Below are 26,795 nucleotides of genomic sequence, written 5' to 3'. Positions count from 1 at the left end.
TGACTCTCTGGTGGTGGATCACACACCAACAAGCTTGGGCACGTTTTGCTGTTCTATACTACATTGATGCTCAGTTCACCTTTCAACCACTTTGAATAACGTTTTGGATATTTTTACCCTTATATTGTTTGACTCACTTTCACAATTTGCCTTAAGTACTAGTGATTCGTCTATTTTGGGCATTATCCTTGGAAATTATTAATATTTTTCAATATTTGCACGTTTTGACTATTATATTTTGTTTATCATTTTATGATCTACTATATATATATATATATATATATATATATATATATATGTGTGGACTGTGTTTTACTTGAATATGTGTTTATGTACACTGTGTTCTATATATTTTTTCTCAGTTCCTTCTGAGATTAATTATTATTAGAGCTGCCCTATTTTCCATCAGGAAAGCTGCTTATACCTGCCTGTTCAAAGTCCTACCCCCCCTCCCCCCAATTTCCTGCTACATCATATTCTGTTACCTCACTTTGAAAACTAGTCCAACAGGTTAATTTGCATATCAGCTTCCAAAACAATACATGACCCTAAAATCTAACAATTCACACGTCTATGCTATAAAAAAAAATCACCACCATAGCCATAACAACACATGGCTCTATTTGTACCTTTGAGGGATTTTCCTCCCGTTTTGAAGAGATTTCCCCCTCACTTCCTGTTGTGTCTCTGGGACAGGAAGTAAAGGAATAACTCCCCATTGAGGGCAGAGTTAGAAGGAAAATAAAAAACAATAAGGGCTCTAACCATTTCCAACTGTATCCAAAAATAAAGAGACATTTCAATCATTCTGTTGGTTATCACATGACCCAAAAATGCAGATGTCTCTCTTACCTGATGTTGGCGTCATAGGAGCAGCGGCCAGGCCATTCATGTTGAGGGCTGCCATCTGTTGCATCTGGGCGGCGGCGAAGGCAGCCATGGGGTTCAGGTATCCGCCCTGCGCGACGGAAGCCATGATGGCAGCCTGCTGCTGCATCAGCTGAAACAAAGAGAACGGGGAAAAAATATCACGAGTTACAGCCAGGGACCCCCCCACAGACCTTGGACTGAAGGATCACTCCGCATGCCATTACCGACTGGGGGGTCATCATAATCAACCATGCTCAATTCAAAGCAATACTCCCCCTTTGTATAGTTAAATCCCATAAGCGGTAGGAATACAACCAACACATTTAATAGCGCAATAGAATCAACACATCTGATAAATTCCTAGTTGATTGCTAGCTGTGTGGTTCTAGTGGAAGTGACCCCCTATCATGTGTCCTATGGAGCAGTATGTGATGTCTACTGCAGGCAAACCAGTGACGGGCCAGCCGTGAGATGCAGTGGATTGTGGGAAGATTGAGATCAGGCATTTATACTAGCAGGTTTTTAAAGTAGGACATTTCTTACTTTTCTGTGTATTTATATGTATATAGTAGACATGTGCATTGCCGAAAAATCTGTTAGTTTTCATTTTGCTTCGATTCATTTTTTTGTTTGTTTTTCGGCTAATTCATTATGATCGCAATTCATAAATTCTAAAAAAAAATTCATAAGTTCGTAAATTCGAAGAAAAATAGTAAATTTGTAGATTCGGAATTCGAAAATCCAAAAACCCGAAAATTTTAAAATCTGAAATAATAACTAACTAATAATAACTTAACTATTACTATTAACTTATAGGTATTGGAATTTCCTTTCAAATTTGCTGGTTAGTGAACGCAACAAATATGAATTTATCCAAAGTTACAAATTATCCAAAATAACGAATGTGGCAACTAAACAAATGGAACGGAACAAATCCTTCCCCTCCCTCCCTTTTTCCCTCCCCCCCCCTCCCGATTTTTCATACCCCCTAGTCATTTTTTTGTTTCATTGGTTAGATTTGCCCTGGCTTTGGTCCTGGGCCCCTCCTGGCTAGTTCTCTGTGTGCAGCTCAGTGCCCGTCCTTCTATTTTTGGCTCTGCAGGTAAACACCGGTTGGTGGGTGGCTAATGGATTTGGACGGTCATGATATAATCTTTTGTATATTGTTATTGCTCTGTATGTTTTTAATTGTATTCTTGTTCTATGTAGTGACACATCCATTTCTGTCTTTTAACAAATATCCCCTGAGGAAGCCCCAGCGGGCGAAACATGTCGGGACACAATTTCTGAAAGACCTTAGTCTATCCATCTACTAGATGTGTACTTATGTTTGCGCAATGTCTGTATGGCCAACACTATTGGTTTTAAAACGTTTGTCTGCTGTTTAATAAATGTTGATATACTTTTTTCTAATAGTTGTTGTATTACTCAGTTTTTGGAACATGGCACCCTGAAAGTCCCACTAAATTTCCCTTCCAGATTTACATACTATTCAGGGATGGTGGTGCCTTTTATTGACACTGTCACCTATCCATATCACTTACTAATAATAATAAATAACAATAATAATAATCAAAAAGTTTTATTATTATTATTATTATTATTATTATAATTAATAATGATAAATAACAATAATAATAACTTTTTATTATTCATTATTATGAATTTGTTCCATTCCATTTGTTTAGATGCGGAATTCGTTATTTCGGATAATTCGTAACTTCGGATAAAATCGTTCCGTTCACCAACAGCCAAATTTGAAAGGAAATTCCAATACCTATAATTTAATAGTTAGTAATAGTTACGTTAATATTAGTTCGTTATTATTTCAACTTTTGGAATTTTCGTGTTTCCGGATTTCTAGTTTTTTGGAATTTACGATTTTTTTGGAATTTACTAATTTTTTCAAACGTACAAATATTTTCGAATATTCAAACTTACGAATATATTCGTAAAAGTTGATCAAATGGGTTTTTGTTCATTTGGATATTTCTGAATTAATTAATTTGTCGAAATTTGTTAAAAAAAAAACGGATTCGGGAACGCAACGAATTGCACATGACTAGGATATAGGCACAGCTATGCATTCAGTGAAACTGCTGCTACATTATGTGCAAATGGGGTACAATCAAATGTAGTGTTATATTTCCTTTATGGGTCAAGTATTATTCATTCATGAAAAAACTGAGTGGTTCGGGAAAATACTACATTATGGTCACTAGATGGAGCTAAGGATCATATCAAATCTGTGGGGTGTGGTAATAAAGAAACTGGAGTAGCTTTTTATAAAAAAAAACAAAAAAAAACTGCTTGTACATTCGTTTTGTGCGAATGGAGTAAAAACAATCTCTTGCTATTCCCTCTACAACTCAAATGCTATTCATTCATTAGTAACCACACCAAATGCGACTCATTGAAGTGAATGGGGATGCGCGACCTTCCTGCGGCGTATTGTTAGGGCAAGTGAGGAGGTCACATATCACCTCCTTGCCACCTGTCAAATGCCTCTGAAAAAGCCATCTGAGCATGCAGCAGCCTTGCCACACACCTAAATGCACCCTTAGGGCTCGTTCACAGGTGCGGCAGGCACCGCTGCTCCACCTAAAAGCGATCCACGCTCGGACCGCTTTTCAGAGGTGTTTGGTGATATGTCGCCTCCTCACCTCCTGATTTAACCCTGTATATTTGTCCTCCTGCTGCACCGCAATCGCATACCTTGCATTCATTATGGCACATCCCCATAGAACTGCATTAGTCATGTTCTTCCTACATACGTTGCACCTGATTATCTGCAGTCTTCGCTTCTCTACATTAATGCAAAACACAGAGTTTATAAAGCTTGTCTGAGTGATCAGAAAGCATGGGGCATGGGTCTGAAGTTTCACTCTGCAAAGCTCATTGAGGAGAGCTCTGAAAGCTGATTGGAGGGAAGGCACCCCGCCCCCCCCCCTTCTTCACACAGCAAGAGCTGAGGCTGTCAGTCACAGGCTGTGTGCTGGAGCTCCATCCTCTGTCACCTTTTTTTCTCTTGTTGTCAGGAAAACTTGACAGAAGTGACCTCTTTTTGTAGGACGAAAATTGAAGTTTGGGTTGTCTCTGATCATGTGACGAACTCCCGGATACAGTTCCCGTGATAGAATAGGGCAGCGATGGTAAACCTCGGCACCCCAGATGTTTTGGAACTACATTTCCCATGATGCTCATGCACTCTGCAGTGTAATTGAGCATCATAGGAAATGTAGTTCCAAAACATCTGGGGTGCCAAGGTTCACCATCACTGGACTAGGGAGACAACATTGGCTTTTTCTACCTGAACATCATGCCTCCAGAAGACCACATGACCAATGCCAAGGTACCAGTCACACGATCAGTCCTGGACACCCATGATCTTTCCATAAGGAATATTTCTCGACCCCTGGATGAGGACTTTTTCATTGCCAATCCCAAGCAGGCTGACTTCTTATCTATAGGTAGGCTTTATGGCACCCGGGGGCACACTGGTTGTCAGATGTTGGGTGTAGCATGCATGGAAATGTATTTAATTCTTCATATAACACTGCATAGCGAAAGGGCTGCCAGAACCTTATTAAAAAAGAGAGGAAGCTTTGGCACTCGGCAGGCGCTTGGCACGAGGAGATGTCTTAAATATACATGAGAAGCTGGTTCACATGCCCAGCGCACCCCAACAACAAACAACAGAATGCAATGGAGTATGCGTTCCAGCGATGAGCCGAACGGCAGCCTGTGCCCTCTGGCAGCTCGTTTCTTCTTTGCCCGCTTGCTGGGGTACGTTGTTTTTCCAATTCGGCGCCTGGGTACAGATGTAGCCTGGCACGGTTCTGTGCGCCCAGCCATTTCATCTCTGTAATGATGGGAAGCACCCAACCCATGAAAGTTACCAGATCAAGGAACAGCTATTGTGATGGTTTATAGCCCATGGGTCCAAAAATACTCCAATAACAGAGTATCATTTTATATAAACAATTGCGTTCTCTGACGGCCCCCAAACAGCTGAAAATAAACTGTAAATTTGAACAGACTGCTATCACCACGTTGCGCGTTCTTGAGTTTCGGGGTTCAGAACTCAGAGTCACTTAGCAGTGCACCTCTGCTAGGGACTTGAGGGTATATTCACATCAGCAACAGAGGTAAATTAACCCTAATGGGGTCTATTTATAAAAATAATTCATTGGACGAATGTGATGAGCATTCGCCCGGCCATGACGGCTACTGGCCATAGTATTAAATCCTCAGCATTTTTTTTTTTTTTTTTAGCCCACCCAACAATGGACCAACAAAAAGTTTTCCCATGCAGTGGGGTTGTGCCCGCACTGCACGGGTCAACTGCTCATTTTTGTCTAGGACAGTCATCACTAAATGGCGGTCCAAACCCAGATAGAGTGCCAGTCCAGTCCGGATCACCACGGCCACCCCATTTATTTGCCTGCGTGTCCTCTCTTCCTCCCGCTGCTACCACAGATGTCATCTCTTCAGCAGGGCAGAGGGCGGGAGGTGCGATCGGTCTGGATGGAGGGTGGGAGCTGCCCTACTTTGCAAATTAACAAGTTGCAAATCTGTTGCTAGGACATGGGGTGGTGCTAGCAACCAATCACCTCCTTGCTAAGAGGAGACGTTGGGAACCTCCCACCCTTTATCCAAACTCCTCCTGCCCTCTGCGTTTGAAAGGTAGGACTGGAAGGGGAGGGATGATCCCACTGGTGTAAAGGTAGAGAGGCTGTATTGCTAAGGAGGGCTATGTAAAGAGTGGAATGCTATAGAAAGGCGGACTTTAATTCACCTGGTGATCCTGCCAATAACACACTCCTTGTCCTATAGTGACAACGCCGACATACTTGCCAACATATTTGTTCTAGTCCTGGGACGTCTTCTCCCACTTCTGTACATTAGCGATGTTCCTGGCCACAGCAGCCAGGGAAATTGACAGCTAAACCCGGAAGTGACATAAGGCACTTCTCTCCCTCCCCTTTACCTGGCGGCACCCACCATAGCAATCTTGGGCATGCAGGTGGGACAGCAGAGCCTGGAATCCATGGTGGCATGGGGTCATGCAGGATCACTTCCACCAGACAGTAAACTTATTAGATTTACATGCATGTGTAAAACCTCCCCTCTGCTGCTGACGTACAACATACGTCCCTTTAAATTTCACCTTGTGATCCTGCCAATAAAGCACGTCCCAGTTTCCGGGACATACTTGCCAACATATTTGTTCCAGTCCTGGGACATCTTCTGCTTCGTCATTAGCTTCTTTCCTGGCCACAGCAGCCAGGGAATGTGACAGCTGAACCCGGAAGTGACATAAGGCACTTCTCTCCCTCCCCTTTACCTGGTGGCACCCACCGTGGCAATCTTGGGCATGCAGGTGGGACAGTAGAGCCTGGAAACCATGGTGGGATGGGGCCATGCTGGCTCACTTCCACCTGACAGTAAACTTATTAGATTAACATGCATGTGTAAACCCATCCTCCGCTGCTGAGGTACAACATACTTTCCTTACATTTCACCTGGTGATCCTGCCAATCACACATTCCTTGTCCTAGTGGCAATGCCCGCATACTTGCCAGCATATTTGTTCTAGTCCTGGGACATCTTCTCCAGTTTCTGCATTAGCTTCTTTTCTGGCTGCAGGAGCCGGGAAAAGTGACATCTGAACCCGGAAGTGAAGCAATGCACGCAGATTTTGTGCCCATTCTAGCTATGGGAGATCAGAGAACAGATGTTCACTGGTCTCCCTCTCCTTTACCTGGCAGCACCTGCCATGACGGTCTTGGGCCTGCAGGTGGGACAGCATAGCCTTGAAAACATGGTGGTGGGAGGGTCACATTGGACCACTTCCACCGGACAGCCGACAGTCCGCTTATTAGATTTACATACTCCTTCTCCTCCCCTCGAGCTGCTGATGTACAACGTGCTTCCCTGGTGACCCCGCCAATAACACCCAACCCTTTCTGCCACCCACTTCTTTCATTAGCTCCTTCACCAGCCAGAACAGACAGGGAAAATTACAGCCAAACCTGGAGATGACGGAATGCACCTGTATTGATTCTAGCTAGAAGAGATCAATGAATGGATGTTCGCTGCTCTCCCTCTCCTCTAACTGATGGGTCCTGGGCCGGCAGGTGCGAGAGCAGTAGACATGTGCGGTTCCTTTTGTACTGAATTAATATTCGGACACATTTTTCATTATTCGGAGACTCGGATGTATCCGAATACCCAAATTTCAATATAAACACATTTTACCGAATGCTCCGAATAACCAAACAAAATTCATTTGAATTTCAGAAATTCGGACTGAAATCCAAATCTAATTTTACATTGAACTCTAGTCAAATTCCAACGACACATATTGCGGAAATCAAAGACTTGTGTGTGTTATTAGAGTACCATTTTGAAACAATGCTGTTTTTGTTAAGCCAAAGGTGATTTAAAGAGTCATTGTAATCACTAGATGAAGATTTTTCTTTTTGTCTGTTCACTTTGCTGCATTTGAATCAAAACCAATTTTAACCTTTTTGTTTGCACCGATTCGAAAAATAATTTGATTTGAATGCTTCGAATTGAAAAGAAAATTGGTAAATTTGAAGAAAATCCGAAAATTCGGAATATGAATTGAACGAATCAACCGAAATTTAACCACTTCCCGACCAGCGCACGAAGATGTACGTCGACAGAATGGCACGGGCAGGCATATTGGCTTACATGTACGTCCAATCTTCAATGCCGCCCTGCCATCGGGAGCGCGCCGCAGGCGGCACGCTCACACGCTGGTCGGGACCCCCGTGAGTCCGGTCGCGGGACCCGCGGACTCGATCGCCGCGGGCATACCCGCGATCGTCTCACGGGACGGCTGAATGGAGGAAATGCCGTGTAAACAGCATTTCTCCATTCTGCCTAGCCACTAGTGACGCTGATCTCTGCTCCATGTGATTGGAGCAGAGATCAGTGTTCACTAAATGAAAGCCGAACCCCCCCACAGTTAGTAACACACCCCTAGGAACACTTAACCCCTACATTGCCACCCACTGGTTAACCCCTTCACTGCCAGTGTCATTTACACAGGAATCACTGCATTTATATAGCAGTGATTGCTGTATAAATGACAATGGTCCCAAAAATGTGTTAAAAATGTCCAATGGGTCCCCCACAATGTCGCAGTCACAATAAAAATCGCTGATCGCCGCCATTACTAGTAAAAAAAAAAAAATAATAAAAAATTATTAATAAAAATGCTATAAAACTATCCCTATTTTGTAAACGCTATAACTTTTGCGCAAACCAATCAATAATCGCTTATTGCGATTTTTTTTACCAAAAATATGTAGAAGAATACATATCAGCCTAAACTGAGGGAAAAAATGTTTTTTATATATTTTTGGGGGATATTTATTATAACAAAAAGTAAAAAATAATGCGTTTTTTTCAAAATTGTCGCTCTATTTTTGTTTATAGCGCAAAAAATAAAAACCGCAGGGGTGATCAAATACCACCAAAAGAAAGCTCTATTTGTGGGAAAAAAAGGACGTCAATTTTGTTTGGGAGCCACGTCGCACGACCACGCAATTGTCAGTTAAAGCGACGCAGTGCCGAATCGCAAAAAGTGGTCTGGTCTTTGACCAGCAAAATGGTCCGGTCTGAAAGTGGTTAACTAAACAAAATAACTAGATTAACTAGTTATGGAACCGCCCGCCGCAGTGCTGCGAATCCCCGTCATTGTACGTCGGGTGCGTACACCTCGATTTGTGGATGTGTGTGTGCACCCATTTGCGAGCTGGGGAGCCAACCAGCGGATCCAGCGGACTCAATGTCTGCTGGCCACCCTCGACCCCTCTAGACAGAAGCAGAACGGGGATCTGTTAGTGTAAACAAAAAGATCCCTGTTCTGTTAGGGGAGGAAATAGAGATCGTCTGTTCCTAGGAACAGCGATCTCTCTCCTCCTCCAGTCAGTCCGTCCCCCATACAGTTAAAAACAGCTCCCTAGGGAACACAGTTAACCCCTTGATCACCCCCTAGTGTTAATCCCTTCCCTGCCAGTGACATTTATATAGTAATCAGTGGCTATTTTTAGCTCTGATCGCTGTATAAATGTCAACGGTCCCAAAAAAAGTGTCCAATCTGTCCACCGCAATGTCGCAGTCCCACTAAAAATCGCTGATCGCCGACATTAGTAGTAAAAAAAAAAAAAATCCCCTATTTTGGAGACGCTATAACTTTTGCGCATATCAATCAATACAGGCTTATTGCGATTTTTGTTTGGCAAAAATATGTAGAATACATATCGGTCTAAACTGAGGAAGATATTTTTTTTTTTACTTTTTTTTGGGAATATTTATTATAGCAAAATGTAAAAAATATTTTTTTTTTCTTTCAAAAAAAGTCGCACGACATCGCAATTGTCAGTTAAAACAACGCAGTGCCGTATCACAAAAAAAAGGCCTGGTCATTAACCGCTTCAGCCCTGGAAGATTTTACCCCCTTCCTGACCAGAGCACTTTGCGATTTGGCACTGCGTCGTTTTAACTGACAATTGCGCGGTCGTGCGATGTGGCTCCCAAACAAAATTGACGTCCTTTTTTTCCCACAAATAGAGCTTTCTTTTGGTGGTATTTTATCACCTCTGCGGTTTTTATTTTTTGCGCTATAAACAAAAAAAGAGCAACAATTTTGAAAAAAACACATTTTTTTTTACTTTTTGATATAATAAATATCCCCCAAAAATGTATAAAAAACAATTTTTTTCCCTCAGTTTAGGCCGATACGTATTCTCTACATATTTTTGGTAAAAAAATAAAATAAAATTGCAATAAGCGTATATTGATTGGTTTGCGCAAAATTTATAGCGTCTACAAAATAGGGGATAGATTTATGGCATTTTTATTTAAAAAATGTTTTTATTAGTAATGGCGGCAATCTGTGATTATTTCGGGACTGCGACATTATAGCGGACACATCGGACACTTTTGACACTATTTTGGGACCATTGTCATTTATACAGCGATCAGAGCTATCAAAATGCACTGCTTGCTGTGAAAATGACACTGGCAGGGAAGGGGTTAACCACTAGGGGGCGATGAAGGGGTTAAGTGTGTCCTAGGGAGTGATTCTAACTGTAGGGGGCTGGGCTACTAGTCACATGAGAGCGATCACTGCTCCCGATGTCAGGGAGCGGTGATCTCTGTCATATCACAAGACAGAACGGGGAAATGCCTCGTTTACATAGGCACTTCCCCGTTCTGAGGCTCCGTGACACGACCACCGGGAGACCGGCGGACATTGAGTCCGCCAGTCCCGCGGGCACAGTCACACTGTACGCGGCGGGCACACGCGCCTGCTATCCCCTTCTTTTAAAAGGGACGTTCAGGTACGCCCATTTGCCCACAGCTGCCATTCCGCCGACATATATCGGTGTGCGGCGGTTGGCAACTGGTTAAGGGGATAAATCCTTCCAGTCCTTGGTTAACGAATCAAAACGAAACAAATTTTTTCGCCATGCACATGTCTAGAGAGCAGATTCCAGGAAACACTGGAATCCACGCGGCTCCAACTGTGACGTATGACATACGTCAGTGGCAGCAAAAGGGTAAATATCAGAAAATAATATAAAAATAATATAAAAACACTCACAAAAGGTAATAGTTATAACTATTTTGCGAATGCTGATACACTGGCACAGCAATTTTCTTTTACAAATAGACCCCCCCCCCCCCAAATGATTTTAAAAAGAAAGTTCTTTCTGCTCCCATCTCAGCTCCATCCAGCAAAACGGCATCTTTTGTGTCCCAGGTGAAATCACCCGTGAAATGCTGAAATCGGCGGGTCTTTAAATAAAAGGCGCACTTGTAATGGAAGCAATGCCCTGTACATTAGCCTTTATGAACTGCGAATGGCTGCATGAGCCCTCCTTCATGAACTCGACACTTGAAAGTGGAAGGTACATTAGGAAGGCACACTCAAGGCTAATTACACCCATTATGTCCGCACTTTCAGCCGCACAGGCAAAAAAAAAAAAAAAGGCGATGTGGCTTTTACAATCAGGCAGAGCCCAGGAAAGTGTGGGGAGGAGAGGGATGGCAAAATGTGGGCACATTTCTGTCCATACATCCCATCCAGTTGATGAAGTTGGTAGTACCCTGGGACCTGCCATAAATCCAATTAATCTTCATTTAAAGGGTATTTTCAGGTATGACCCGAATTTACCCCCAAACCTCCCACTGTCCCTATCCATCAGGTTCCAGTGATCATTTTTTAATTTGACCTTGTTTCTGTAGTGAGAAAAAGCTTTTATTTTTAATTGTTTTTAATTTTGTTGTATTATTAATTTTATTCATTTATTTATAATAATGAACACTAATAATAATAATAATCATAATAATAATAATAATAATAATAACAACAACAACGCCACAATTACTGCTACTACTACTAATAATAATTATAATTATTATTGTATTTACTCCTTTATTATTATTATTGTTATAGTATTGTTTCTTTTTTTATTCCTTTAATATATATTAATACCTTAATTCCAAAACTTAACACCTGAACCCAGCGTTGATACTTTGGCATGTGTTAATAAAACTGCAACTATTTAGGGTGTATTAAAAAAAATGCATGACCTTTACTCTAGCAAATTTGCATGCAAAGGTTATGTTCAGGCGTGACCTGAATTTACCCTGAAACCTCCCACTTTCCCTATGGATCAGGTTCAAGTGTTGATTCTTTTATTTGACTTTGTTTCTATAGTCAGAAAAAGCTTTTATTTTTTTTATTTTTTTTTATTGTTTTTAATTTTGTGTTATTTTTTTTTTTTTTTTATTTATAATAATGAATACTACTACTACTACTAATAATAATAATAGTAATAATAATAATAACAACAAAAATACCACAACAATTATTATTATTATTATTATTGTATTTACTCTTTTATATTATTATTATTATTATTATAATTATTGTTATAGTATTGTTTCTTTTTTTATTCCTTTATTATATATTAATTCCAAAGCTTAACACCTGAACCCAGCGTTGATACTTTGGCATGTGTTGGTAAAACTGTAACTATTTAGGGTGTATTAAAAAATGTAAAAAAATGTCATGGCCTCATGTTCAGGCATGACCTGAATTTACCCTGAAACCTCCCGCTTTCCCTGTGGATCAGGTTCCAGTGTTAATTTTTTAATTTGACCTTGTTTCTGTAGTCAGAAAAAGCTTTTATTTTGAATTGTTTTTAATTTTGTGTTATTTTTTTTCCATTTATTTATAATAACGAACACTAATAATAATAATAATAATAATAATAATTATAGTAACAACTATTATTATTATTATTATTATTATTATTATTGTATTTACTCCTTTATTATATTATTATTATTATTTTTATTGTTATAGCATTGTTTCTTTTTTTATTCCTTTATTATATATTAATACCTTAATTCCAAAGCTTAACACCTGAACCCAGTGCTGATACTTTGGCACGTGTTAGTAAAACTGCAACTATTTAGGGTGTATTAAAAAAAATGCATGGCCTTTACTCTAGCAAATTTGCATGTAAAGGTTATGTTCAGGCGTGACCTGAATTTATCCTGAAACCTCCCGCTTTCCCTTTCAAGTGTTCATTTTTTAATTTTACCATGTTTCTGTAGTCAGAAAAAAAGTTTTTATTTTGAATATTTGTTATTCTTTTTTTAAATTGTTATTATTATGACATTGTTTATATTTGTATTCCTTTATTGTATATTAATCCCTTAACTTGAAAGCTTAGCATCTGAACCCAATGTTGATACTTTGGCATGCGTTAGTAAAACTGCCAACTATTTAAGGTGTATTAAAAAAAAAAAAAAAAAAATTGCATGGCCATTCATCTAGCAAATTTGCATGTAAAGTTATGTTCAGGCATGACCCGAATTTACTGCAAAATCTCCCACTCTCCCCATGGATCAGGCCCCAGCATTCATTTTTTTTTTTTTTAAATCTTATCTTGTTTCTGTAGACAGAAAAAAAAAATTTTTCTTTTCATTATTAATACTATAGTATTGTTTATTTTTGTATTCCTTTATTATAAATTAACCCCTTAATTCCAAAGCTTAACTCCTGAATTCTGTGTTGATCTCTTGACATGTGTTAGTAAAACTGCAACTACTTAGGGTATATTATAAAAAAAAATTGCATGGCCATTCGTCTAGCAAATTTGCATGTAAAAATTATGTTCAGGCATGACCTTAATTTACCACAAAACTTCCCACTCTCCCTACGGATCAGGTTCCAGTGTTCATTTTTCAAGTTTATCTTGTTACTGTAATCAGAAAAAGCTTTTTTAAAAATATTTTTTCGTTATTTTTTTACATTTTTTTATTAATATTATTATTATTATTGTGATTATGTCTTTTTTTTTTTTTTATTCCTTTATTCTATATTAACGCCTTTATTCCAAAGCTAAACACCTAAAGCCAGTGTTGATACTTTGGCAAGTGTTAGTAAAACTGAAACTATATTAGCAAATTTGCATGTAAAGGTTATGTTCAGGCATGACCTGTATTTACCCCCGAAACCTCCCGCTCCCCCCTATGGATCAGGCCCCAGCATTCATTTTTTTTCTTTGACCTTGTTTCTTTATACTCACACAATACAATATTTATTGAAATGCTAAAAAGCCCTGAATGGGGCTGAAATTCACTGTGGGGAGGTTGGGGGTTCTGGAGCAGGGTAGGAGACTCTGCAGCAGACTTGGTGGCCTTGAAGGGTATGAGTTTTCTGGAAGAAAGAGTTTAGAGTAACTGTAGGGATTGGGGTCCCTGGAGAAAGCTGGGGACTTTGCAGGGACACTGTGGGAGACTGGAGGGCAATGTGTGGGCTGAGGTGCACTGTAGAAGGTTGGAGGGCACTGTGGGATACTCTTGGAGGTTGGGGTCACTATGGGGGGGGGGGGGTGGAGGGTCTACAGCAAGCTAGGAGGTACTGTGGGAGGTTGGAAGGCACTGTGGGGCACTGTTGGAGGTTGGGGTCACTATGGGGAGGCTGGAGGATCTACAGCAAGCTAGGAGGTACTGTGGGAGGTTGGGGGGTTCTGGAGCAGGGTAGGAGACTCTGCAGCAGACTTGGTGGCCTTGAAGGGTATGAGTTTTCTGGAAGAAAGAGTTTAGAGTAACTGTAGGTATTGGGGTCCCTGGAGAAAGCTGGGGACTTTGCAGGGACACTGTGGGAGACTGGAGGACAATGTGTGGGCTGAAGTGCATTGTATGAGGTTGGGGGCAATGTGGGACACTGTCGGAGGTTGGGGTCACTATGGGGAGGTTGGAGGATCTGCAGCAAGCTAGGAGGTACTGTGGGAGGTTGGGGGTTCTGGAGCAGGGTAGGAGACTCTGCAGCAGACTTGGTGGACTTGAAGGGTATGAGTTTTCTGGAAGAAAGAGTTCAGAGTAACTGTAGGAATTGGGGTCCCTGGAGAAAGCTGGGGACTTTGCAGGGACACTGTGGGAGACTGGAGGGCAATGTGTGGGCTGAGATGCACTGTAGAAGGTTGGAGGGCACTGTGGGACGCTCTTGGAGGTTGGGGTCACTATGGGGGGGGGGGTGGAGGGTCTACAGCAAGCTAGGTGGTACTGTGGGAGGTTGGAAGGCACTGTGGGGCACTGTTAGAGGTTGAGGTCACTATGGGGGGGGGGGGGGGCTGGAGGATCTGCAGCAAGCTAGGAGGTACTGTGGGAGGTTGGAAGGCACTGTGGGACACTGTTGGAGGTTGGGGTCACTATGGGGAGGCTGGAGGATCTGCAGCAAGCTAGGAAGTGCTGTGGGAGGTTGGGGGGTACTGTGGGACATTGTTGGAGATAAGGGTCAGAATGGGGGCTGGAGGCTCAGGAGCAAGCTAGGAGGTACTCTTGTAGCATAACAGCAAACCTTAACTGTGTCCTGTGTATATAACCATGTGGTCATTTTTATTTTATTATTTTATTTAAATTATTATTGCTATTATTATTATTATTCTATATTATTTTATGTATTTTTTAAATTATTATTCGGAACGATTATTTTTGCTTTTATTCATTGTGGTTGTGGTTTAATATAACGATCAATATTTACTTATTCATTTGATCTTTCCGAGTATGCAAACACTTATGTCACGTACACACGATCGGAATTCTTGTCGGAAAAAGCTCTGATGGTTTTCCCGTCGGAATTCTGACGGAATTTCGCTCAAACTGTCTTGCCTACACGCGGTCACACCAAATTCCGACGGTCAATAACACCGTGACATACAACACGTACAACGGCACTATAAAAGGAAAGTTTAATGCTTCCGAGCATGCTTCGAATTGTTTCCGAGCATGCGTCGGAATTTTGCGTGTCGGAATTGCATACACACCATCGAAAAATCCGATAGAAAGGTTTTCCGTCGGAAAAATTAAGAACAGGCTCCCAATCTAAAGGCCGTCGGAAATGCCGACAGAAAAAGACCGATGGGCATACACACGGTCGGAAAATCCGATGAAAAGTTCCCATCGGAAATTCCGGCCCCATTCACACTTTGCGTAGCGGGAACTCGCGTTCCTGCTTTAGATTTTGTGTGGGTGATTGTCACAAGACTCCATTGACTTTAACGGGCTTCCCTTGCCGCGCAATTTGGAATCACAGACGAAATCTCAGCGATTGCGCCTGCGATTCCAAATCGCCAAGTGTGAATTGGGGGGGCCTAATGGAATTCTAGTTTTTGTTTTGCACACAACCCCCAGACTGGCTCGTTATTCCTATTCATTTATCGGCATGTAACCCAACGTTCTCCAGACATTCTCTTTGGATTATAAGACGTTATGTGAATTCTTGTTCCAGATCTGTGCTAAGCCTTCCATCCTTTCCTTCCACTCTTCAGCTCCACAGAGCTGCACATTTTCTGCACATAGCTCCCTGCTGGGTGCGTCCGGTGTGACAGCCGAGTGCGTTGCAAGCCAGGCGAGGGCAGCGCACACAGATTGCACGGGTAAAGCTCTGACAAGACTCGTTAGGAATTTTTGGTCGAGCCCCCTCTCAGGGGGGTTCAGGCTGCATTTTAGGCTATCACATTCTATTTTCTTGCTGGAAGAGTCAGACGCAGGGCATACTAATTCACTGTGATGGTTTCCTCTGTAATGATCTAGAGGGGAAGGCTTTGCTCTCAATGAGAAGTCACTTCATGTCATTCTGAAGCTGGGCACGTAATTTCCAATGTACTTTTATGTCCCAGGGATTTGTAAACAAACTTTGCGGCGAGCTGATGACCTCTTATGATCTGCTATATGGAACACAAGATTAGGGCCCATTTACATCGCTGTGGTGTGTTTAAGGCACGGGTGTTCTGTTGCACATTGACATGCATTGCATTAAGTCAGCCCATTCATATAAATTCATGTGTGTGATTTAGGAAAATACCATACTATACCCACTAGATGGAGCTGACGATAACTGCATTATAGCCACTAGATGGAATTGATGATTACTGCAATATGGCCACTAGATGGCGATGACGATTACCACATTATGGCCACTAGATGGAGCTGACAATTACTGCATTATGGGCACTAGATGGAGCTGAGGATTATTGCATTTTGGCCTCTATATGGCGCTGACGATTACCACATTATGACCACTAGATGGCGCTGACGATTACCACATTATGACCACTAGATGGAGCTGGCAATTACTACATTATGACCACTAGATGGAGATGACCATTACTGCATTATGGTCACTGGACGGAGCTGAGGATTATTGCATTATGGCCACTAGATGGCGATGACGATTACCACATTATGGCCACTAGATGGAGCTGACAATTACTGCATTATGGGCACTAGATGGAGCTGAGGATTATTGCATTTTGGCCTCTATATGGCGCTGACGATTACCACATTTTGACCACTAGATGGCGGTGACGATTACCACATTATGACCACTAGATGGAGCTGGCAATTACTACATTATGACCACTAGATGGAGTTGACCATTACTGCATTATGGTCACTGGACGGAGCTGAGGATTATTGCATTATGGCTACTAGATGGCGCAGACGATTACTACATTATGACCACTAGATGGAGCTGATGATTACCACATTATGACCACTAGATGGAGCTGACAATTACTACATTATGGCCACTAGATGGAGCTGAGGATTATTGCATTATGGCCACTAAATGGTGCTGACGGGTGTTCTGTTGCACATTGACATGCATTGCATTAAGGCAGCCCATTCATATAAATTCATGTGTGTGATTTAGGAAAATACCACACTATACCCACTAGATGGAGCTGACGATAACTGCATTATAGCCACTAGATGGAATTGATGATTACTACATTATGGCCACTAGATGGCGCTGACGGTTACCACATTATGGCCACTAGATGGAGCTGACAATTACTACATTATAGCCACTAGATGGAATTGATGATTACTACATTATGGCCACTAGATGGCGCTGACGATTACCACATTATAACCACTAGATGGAGGTGACAATTACTACATTATGACCAGTAGATGGAGGCGTCAATTACTACATTTTGACCACTAGATGGAGTTGACCATTACTGCATTATGGCCACTGGACGGCGCTGAGGATTATTGCATTATGGCCACTAGATGGCGCAGACGATTACTACATTATAACCACTAGATGGAGGTGACCATTACTGCATTATGGCCACTGGATGGAGCTGAGGATTTTTGTATTATGGCCACTAGATGGCGATGACGATTACCACATTATGACCACTAGATGGTGATGGCAATTACTGCATTATGGGCACTAGATTGGGAAGACAATTACTACATTATAACCACTAGATGGAGCTGAATATTATATTAACTCATCAGCTCCATCTAGTGGTCATAATGTAGTAGTATTAGTAGAATTCCAGGCTAAACTTAAAGAGGAGATCCAGGCTCCCTTTAAAAAAAAAAATTAAGTCAGCAGCTACAAATATGGTAGCTGCTGACTTTTAGTATTAGGATCTGTCCAGGGATTGAGCGATGTCCTCACCTGAGCCGATTCTTCAATCAGATTCGGGTGCAGGTGCCGGCATCTCAAGTAAGGGAAGCAGGCGGTGAAGCTTTGTGGCTTCACAGCTGGTTTCCTACTGCGCATGAGTGAGCTGCGCTGAGGCTTGTGAACGGTCCCATAGTCTTTTGATGCTTCTCAAAAGAATGCGGAGGAAGGAGGGGCGAACTTCTGGCTCAGATCACCATGGTGCAAAATCAGGTACCTGGCCCCCCCCCAAAGGGCCAAATGTGGTAGTGGAGGATGGAGGGGAGGGTGCAAACAAGTGGAACTTCCCTTTTGGGTGACATTTAACTAGTCTTAAAAATGCTCCCTTCCCCCTCCTAACCTCTATAAGAAAGATGTATATACTTACCTATTTCCAGTCCACTCCAGTCCAGTCATGTGATCCATCATTCATGTGTCAGCCAGCAGCAGCTGCAGGGGAGAGGATAGAGTGCGGGCAAACGGATGGGCCATCGAAGCCTATGGGTGACAACTCCCAAAGCTGGCAGCCGTTGTCTCCCCTGGAGCCGTCAGCTGACTGACACATGTGCAGATAATAGGTAAGTATACACATCTTACACAGGTTAGCCAGCATAGGTGTTGAGAGGGGGGGGGGGGGGTGTAAAAGGAGATATTGTTAAGACTAGTTAGGTCTAGGCTGGAATTCTAAGTTATTATTTCCTATAATCACCAGCTACACCTAGTGGCCATAATGTAACATCTTCCTGATTCCCTCTGTATTTTATGAATAACATTCAACCTGAAGAGAAAATGGCCAAATAACATTTGGTTTTGCCTTCATTCACAGAACAAATGTACCTGCATTTTCCCTGGATGAATAGCTCTGCAATTTGTTTTGTTTTTTTTATAGAGATACACCCCATAGTGACCTTTTCATCCTACTTTCTAATAACAGAGCAAAATCATGTTATGAAAATCATAATGTAGTAACCGTCAGCTCCATCTAGTGGTCATAATGCAGTAACCATTATCTCCATCTAGTGGTCATAATGCAGTAATCGTCAGCTCCATCTAGTGGTCATAATGCAGTAACCATTATCTCCATCTAGTGGTCATAATGCAGTAATCGTCAGCTCCATCTAGTGGTCATAATGCAGTAATTGCCAACTCCATTGTCAGCTCCATCTAGTGGTCTTAATGCAGTAACCATTATCTCCATCTAGTGGTCATAATGCAGTAACCATTATCGCCATCTAGTGGTCATAATGCAGTAACCATTATCTCCATCTAGTGGCCATAATGCAGTAATCGTCAGCGCCATCTAGTGGTCATAATGCAGTAATTGTCAGCTCCATCTAGTGGTCATAATGCAGTAATTGTCAGCTCCATCTAGTGGTCATATCAACTCCATTGTCAGCTCCATCTAGTGGTCATAATGCAGTAACCATTATCTCCATCTAGTGGTCATAATGCAGTAATCGTCAGCTCCATCTAGTGGCCATAGTGCAGTATCTTGCTGATTTACTCTATATTTTACGACTGAAGAAAATTCGACCTGGAGAGAAAACAGCCTAGTAACTATCAATGTTGCCCTCATTTGCATAAAATTAATGTACATGCAGTTTCGCAGGATGAATAGTTTTGCAATTTTTTTTTCATAAATACACCCCTAAGTGTCATCTTCATCCTCCTTCCTAATGAGGTAGCAAAGCCAGTTCTTTCTACTCATCCAGTGGGGGTTGGGGGAATCCCAGAAGGGCCTGTGACATCACTGCCATTAACAGTATATTTGGAATTCAGCACTATGGACAGCGTCACACACTCACTCCCCTAGGTTTGCCTTTGTTTTCTAATTGTGTCCCATGTCACTCGCTTGTCTGAAGGCCCCTGTACTATCACATAATGTCCCCCATCGGATAGTGTCCGTTGTGTACTGCGCATGCGCAGTACACAGGACAAACAGATTCTGAAAATAGCCGAAGATGAACGGCACCTGCGCCGTGGGTCCAGGTTCTAGCCCCACCATCCAAGTGGATATAGAGTTAGAATAAAAAGAGCCGTGCCCGAAGCGTGGCGAGCCTGCGAGGGGCCCTCTAATATGTGCAGCCTTATGTACACTTGGATGGTGGGGCTTGCACCTCCACTCACGGCACAGGCACCGTTCATCTTTGGAGATTTTCCGAATCTCCTTCTGCTCCGTACTGCGCAAGTGCTGCGCCTGCGCAGTACGGGGCGGACACTTCTAGATGGCCGGATGCTATATGGCAGAACACCACCATCTACTGTCCCTCCCCGTCCCCGGGATCCGGACCCCCCATGTACAGCAGTTGATAGGTAAACTTTATTCATCTGTAACATTGTATGATGGGACACTCGGGGCTGTGCTTTATTGACTTACTGCCTGTGCATAAGCACCATACGCTCCGAACTGGATGGCCATTGGGTTGAACATTCCCATCTGCCCTGCCATTTGTTGCATGCGTCTCATTGTGCGCTCCTTGTCTGTGTCTGCAAATTTCACCACCAGGCTCGATGACGCCCCCTAGAAAAAAAAGAAGATACATTCATTAAAGTTGAACTCCCGGCCTTCCTTTCAGTCTTGCGCAGTTGTACCGGCTCCCCTCCTGGACTGAAATGGCTTACTCTGTTTTCGCTGCACACTGTGAGCTCCTCACAATGTGCCTCAGAAGCTGCAGCAAATAACATAGAGCCTGCCTTATTTCCAGGCTTGAGGATATCCAGTATCATCTGGCCCAGGGGTCTCCAAACTATGGCCCTTGGGCCACATCTAGCCCTCTACAAGATTTTGTCTGGCCCAAGCCTAGGGAGAATCGCATATCTTCAATGTGCATCGATTGAGGGCTCAGGTCGCAGAGGCTGCCTATGTTCTCTGCTTCAGTCTGATATAAAGGGGAATCTAAAGGGGGACTCTGATGGGGACCTTGATGTAAGGGGGGATTCTGATGCAAAGGGGGAATTTGATGGGGACCCTGGTGCAAGGGTGGTCTCTGATGGGGACACTAATGTAAGGGGGATGCTGATGGGGATCCTGATGTAAGAGGGGACTCTGATTGAGACTCTTATGTAAGGGGGATGCTGATGGGGATCCTGATGTAAGGGGGGACTCTGACTGGGACACTGATGTAAGGGTGGACACTGATGCATGGGGACCCGTAAGAAAGGAGGCAACTTGATGGGGACCATGATGTAAGGGGGGTACTCTGATGGGGACCCTGATGTGGGGGCGAACTCTGATGGGGATCCTGATGCAAGGGGGTACTCTGATGGGGACTCTGATGTGAGTGGGAATTCTGATGGAGACCCTGATGTAAGGGAGGACATTGATGGGGGGCCCTTATGCATGGCAGGACTCTGATGGGGACCCTGATAGAATGGAGGACTTTGATGGAGAGCCAGATGTACGAGGGGGAACTCAGTTGGTGAACCAGATGTAAAGGGGGAAATTAATTGGGACTCTGATGTAAGTGGGACCCTGATGGGGACTTGGATGAAAGGTCAGACTCAGATGTGGACTATATATAATGTGACCCTTGTACTTAACTGTTTGGAGACCCCTGATTTAGCCCTTTCCTCCCCAGCCAGACTGCCCCTCCCCTTTCATTTATTGAATTTCAGTTCTTTCAGTCATGCATTTTCTGCATCACATGTGGGCGTAACAATGCAAACACAGTCTGCCTAGGGACACCCACTCCTTAGGAATGACATCCACCCATCAAGGCATTTTGATATTTGCATAACACCTCCCAAGAGGAGTGACTGAGAACTCTTGATAGGAGTACTGAGGTAGGGTGCTGTGATCTTTTTAGGAAGCTATTTACAGCACCCTTCCAGCCCCTCCCACCAGCCATGATCTGTCTGCATTGCATAGAGAAGCATAGAGACCCTGTGATGATATCACTGGGTTTAAAGTAATGGACATTTTATTTCAACATTACAACATCATGTGGATGAGTAGGGAAAGGTAGAACCAGGGAAGGCAAAATATACAGATACAGCTTTAACTCTTCCCTTCTCCTTACTCCAACACAAATGATGACCATGATATGTGTTAAGCTGATTACTTTCACATTTATATATATAAATATCATAGGAAAAAATTATTATTCTCCTTTAAATAGTATCAACACAGGAGTTCCCTTAAAGCACATAGAACCAATCATATTAGCTCCCACCCCCGAGAAATCAGCAATTTGTCTTCATACACAAAAAAAGCATTGATGCTACAAAACCCTCACGTGATCGCGTTTCAATCAATTGTTATCACAATACCCAAAATATTCCACAAAATTACAAAAAGAAGTCTGTGTATTAAATATCATTAAAAAAATCATTATTTTCCTCTAAATTATATCAACACACAGGAATTTCTTTAAAATACATAGAACCAATCATATTGGCTCCCACCCCCGAGGAATCAGCAATTCATCTTTCTACACAAAAAAAAGCATTGCTGCTACAAAAACCTCACATGATTAAGTTTCAATACATTTTATCAAAATACCCAAATTATTCCTCAAGATTACAAAAAGGAGCCTGTGTATTAAATATATAAAATATTATTTTCCTTCTTTAAATAGTAGCAACACAGGAGTTTCTTTAAAGTACAGAGAACCGATCATATTAGCTCCCGCCCCCGAGGAATCAGAAATTCATCTTCAAACATATAAAGGGATTACAGCTACTAAACCTTCACATGATCACTTTTCAATCAATTTTTTTTATCAAAATAACCAAAATATTACACAAAATTCCAAAAAAGAAGTCTGTGTATTAAATATCATAAAAATATCATTATTTTACTCTAAATTGTATCAACACAGGGATTTCTTTAAACTACATAGAACCAATCATATTATATTGGCTCCCGCCCCCAAGGAATCAGCAATTCATCTTTATACACAAAAAAAGGATTACTGCTACAAAACCATCACATGATCACTTTGCAATAAATTTTTATCAAAATACCCAAAATATTCCACAAAATTACAAAAAGAAGCCTGTGTATTAAATATCATAAAAACACATTATTATTCTTTTTTAAAACGTTTAACACAGGAGTTTCTTCAAAGTATGTAGCACCAATCATATTAGTTCCCACCCCCGAAGAATCAGAAATTCATCTTCATACACATAAAAAGGGATTACACCTACAAAACCCTCACAATTTTCAAAAATACCCCAAATATTCCACAAAATTACAAAAAGAAGTCTGTGTATTAAATATCATAAAAAAATATCATTATTTTCCTCTAAATTGTATCAACACAGGGATTTCTTTAAACTACATAGAGCTAATCATATTGGCTCCCGCCCCCGAGGAATCAGCAATTCATCTTCATACACATAAACAAGGATTACAGCTAGAAAACCACCACATGATCACTTTTCAATCAATTTTTTATCAAAATACCCCAAATATTCCACAAAATTACAAAAAGAAGCCCATGTATTCAAAAATAAACTATCCCTATGAACAGATATCATACAAAGCCTCCAGTTTCCCTGAAAGGGCTCAAACCCGGGGTCTGTGACTTATATGACACACATAACTTTCACATCAGATATGAATGGACCCTGATGTATAGTATAAAATAAATGGAAAAAAATAATAATATATATATATATATATATATATATATATATATATATATATATATATATATATATATGTATATATATATATATATATATATATATATATATATATATATATATATATATATATATATATATATATATATATATATATATATATATAGACACAACAACATAGAATGTATTTTATTATATTGTCTTATAGTGAACCTAGCAGCAAATAAAGTTTTTCATGTTAATTGCACACATTTACTTAATAATTTGTCATTGGAACACTATGGGATCTATTCATGAAATATTTGAACAAGTTAAATTGAACATTCCGTATTTTTTTTAGTTAGTGTTTAAGGCCTGTTTTATCAACTTCATCTAGTGGCCAAAATGCGGTACTTTTCTGAAATACCTCAAGGAGAAAACTATAACACATTTTGGACACTAGAGGGAGTTGGCAATATAGGCATTCATCTCTTAGTAAAAACAGGGGATATTTCTTTCAGCTTTCGCAAATTATTCTGACATTCAAGCAACTAATGTTTCATAAATGATCTCCTAAGAATCAATTACTTCTCATAGACATCCCAGTACTCCCCCGGATAATGTCTTCACCTGCTTTTCTCTTCAAAAGGACAGAGCCATCTTTGTTTAGGCATCATCCAGGGTCACTATCTGCTTGCTGGACTGAGATTATGGGCTCTGAGATCTCAGAATCATAAAAAAGCCTGGTGCCTCTGCAGTTCTTGGCTGTGGAGACTGGGGAAATGCTTACGCCTGCCTGCAGCTGACTGGTAACATTGAGAGAAAAGTTACTCAAGTGGTGCTCAAGGGTGGCTTTTTAATGGTAAAATGTGGAGCTTTTCTTAAAAATGATACTGTTGCTGCATATTGTGATATCAGAAAGATCCTAACCTCTGGGTACCCACATAACACCAATATGCGGTTGCAAAGAAGGTGGGCTTTAGCGTCCATGGGCAGCAGAGCTTTCTGCGCTCACTGTTTGCTCTCAGCATGGTGACTGGGCTGTCGGGTATTGGTCTCTGCAAATGATCAGTAGTAGGCAGGACCAGCTCCGGATCATGTGACCGATCACAGTGGTCATGTGATCAGCGGATCCTTCCCACCCCCTGGTGTAAAGACCCTCTTAAAGTGACAGCAAGGGGTTTAAGCTGGCTTGGTCCAATTAATTAATTAGAGGACTTTTTTTTAGCTGATTATTCTTTTGGAGTTTTACCTACAGGTGCGACCAAGAGTAGGTGCTTTTCCGCGCATTCCCATATGTCACATGTTTGGCCCATTCATTTCAATGGGCTGCCCTACGTGTGAGAAATGCAGTAAAGAAGTCCGTGACCCTTGTGTGGTTTGGTGCAGCCAAAATGTGCGAGTTGGTGGATGGTTGGGGGGTGCCATTAACAAATAATGGCACCACTGCGCATCTTCTAACAGGCAACGCGTTTCTGTGAACGTCGGGGAAAGCGCGGGACTTTGTGTGAGTTCCCGTCACACATAGATGTAAACCTGGACCCTGGTAGGAATCTCACTTCATACACTCACCAACATTCCAATAGTACCCTTTGGTGGAACGTTGGCCAAAAAAACCTTGGCTCGGCGATCCATACTCCATGTAGATCCCAAAGGACCACCCAAGGAGAAAGGGAACAGAGCCAGAAGTATGGCAGGGAGGTTTCACTAAAGAGGTCCTTTAAGAGCTATAAAAAGCCAGCAGGTGATTTGGCCCACCAGGCTCCACATCTAACCACAATATCACTTTTGGGGCGGACTGATCCTTTAAATGTGATTACTTGTGTATCGATCAGAAAGTCTAATTTCAAAGTAATGAAACATGAGTCACGAGGAGCTACTGGGGTGACCATTTCTATTTTATAACAGCATAATGTTGTTATTGATCAGTCTCTTAATTGCCGCTCATCGGCGAAGGAATATTTGTAACGTAGACATTTCCTGCTAAGTCTCGGGCCTGATCAGTCGATGGCACAGCGTACTTAATTAACTCTGATTCGCCGTGCCAGCTGCTAAGCTGGGCTTAATGATGGTTCTGTCCGTAGAGAGAGGACCCCAGATCAGGTGGTTATCATCTATCCCAAGTCATCCAGGGTGCCTTCATGACACCCCCCCCAAGGGGCGGGTCCTTTACACCCTGGGCTCTACTCTACCCGGTGCTTTTTTAGAACATGGAATTGGGCACAACTGCAATACAGTACATACACAGAAACTGCTTTCCCATTATTCTCCCTCCAGGCTTGCAATCCAGGCTCTCACCACAGGCAGACAGGGTAGGTAGTTCCCTGACTCTGTTACCTTGGTCAAGGGCCCGACCTCAGGATTCTGATTGGACAATGAAATCAGCAGCATTTTTATGAGGTCATTCCTGCTTCCTCCTGTGAGCTGCGACAGCACCATGCATAGCAGGCTCCTTTTGATATGTTTATCTGGCTAATCTTAACTGCTTTGCTGGAAAAAAATGCCAGTTTGTTACAGAGCTAGCATATCACACAGATGTATGAATTAGAGCAGGGGTCTCCAAAGTATGGTCCGCTTTATCCGGGCCAATGCTAAGGACAGTAGTGTATTCCCAGATTTAGTGCACAGACTAAGGTATCGGATCAGTTGGTCTCATGGTTCTGGTAGGGACCCTGATGTAAGGTTGAAATTTGATAGGGATCCAGGATGTAAGCAGGTACTTTAATAGGGACCCTGATGTAATAAGAACCCGGCCATAAGAAAGTACCTTGATAGGGACCCGGATGTAAGGGGGATTCGGTTACCAACCCTGATGTTGGGGGGGGGGGGGGCTTTGATAGGGATCTGGATGTAGGAGAGTACATTGATAGGGACCCTGATGTAAGGGGAATTCTGATAGGGATCCAGATGTAAGCGGGTGCTTTGATAGGGACCCTGATGTTAGGGGTGAATCTGATAGGGACCCTGATGTAAGGGGGGAATCTGACAGGGATCCGGATATAAGTGGGTACTTTGATAGGGACCCTGCTGTAAGGGGGACTCTAATAAGGACCTGGGTGTAGAGAGTACCTTGATAGGGGCCCAGATGTAAGGGGGATTCTAATAGGAACCCTGATGTAAGGGGGGCTCTGATAGGGATCTGGATGTAGGATGGTAATTTGATAGGGACCCTGATGTAAGGGGGGATTCTAATAGGGATCCAGATGTAAGAGGGTACTTTGATAGGGACCCTGAGGTAAGGGGGGAATGTGATGGGGACCCTGATGTAAGGGGGGACTCTGACAGGGATCCGGATGTAAGAGGATACTTTGATAGGGACCCTGATATAAGG

At 42.1% G+C, this 26,795-nt stretch overlaps 1 protein-coding gene across 22 annotated transcripts in view; it reads right to left on the bottom strand.

Annotated features, from left to right (window-relative positions):
* Positions 1-26,795, bottom strand: part of CELF4 (CUGBP Elav-like family member 4) — a 1,506,243-nt gene that overhangs the window by 147,872 nt on the left and 1,331,576 nt on the right. For all 22 annotated transcript variants that reach the window (XR_013263988.1, XM_077463101.1, XM_077463104.1 and 19 more), the window contains 2 exons: positions 20,271-20,414; positions 853-1,000 (listed from right to left, as the gene is read on the bottom strand). Coding sequence is in view for 21 of the 22 variants with exons in the window: in XM_077463101.1 (XP_077319227.1) it covers positions 853-1,000; positions 20,271-20,414 (292 nt within the window). In the remaining variant the exon portion in view is untranslated. The remainder of the gene's footprint in view (positions 1-852; positions 1,001-20,270; positions 20,415-26,795) is intronic.

Source organism: Lithobates pipiens, unplaced genomic scaffold (genome assembly GCF_037356315.1).
Source record: "Lithobates pipiens isolate NorthernLeopardFrog02 unplaced genomic scaffold, aLitPip1_a1.2 Scaffold_3, whole genome shotgun sequence".
Classification (NCBI taxonomy): Eukaryota; Metazoa; Chordata; class Amphibia; order Anura; family Ranidae; genus Lithobates; species Lithobates pipiens.
This window is presented reverse-complemented; position numbering and strand designations above follow the sequence as displayed.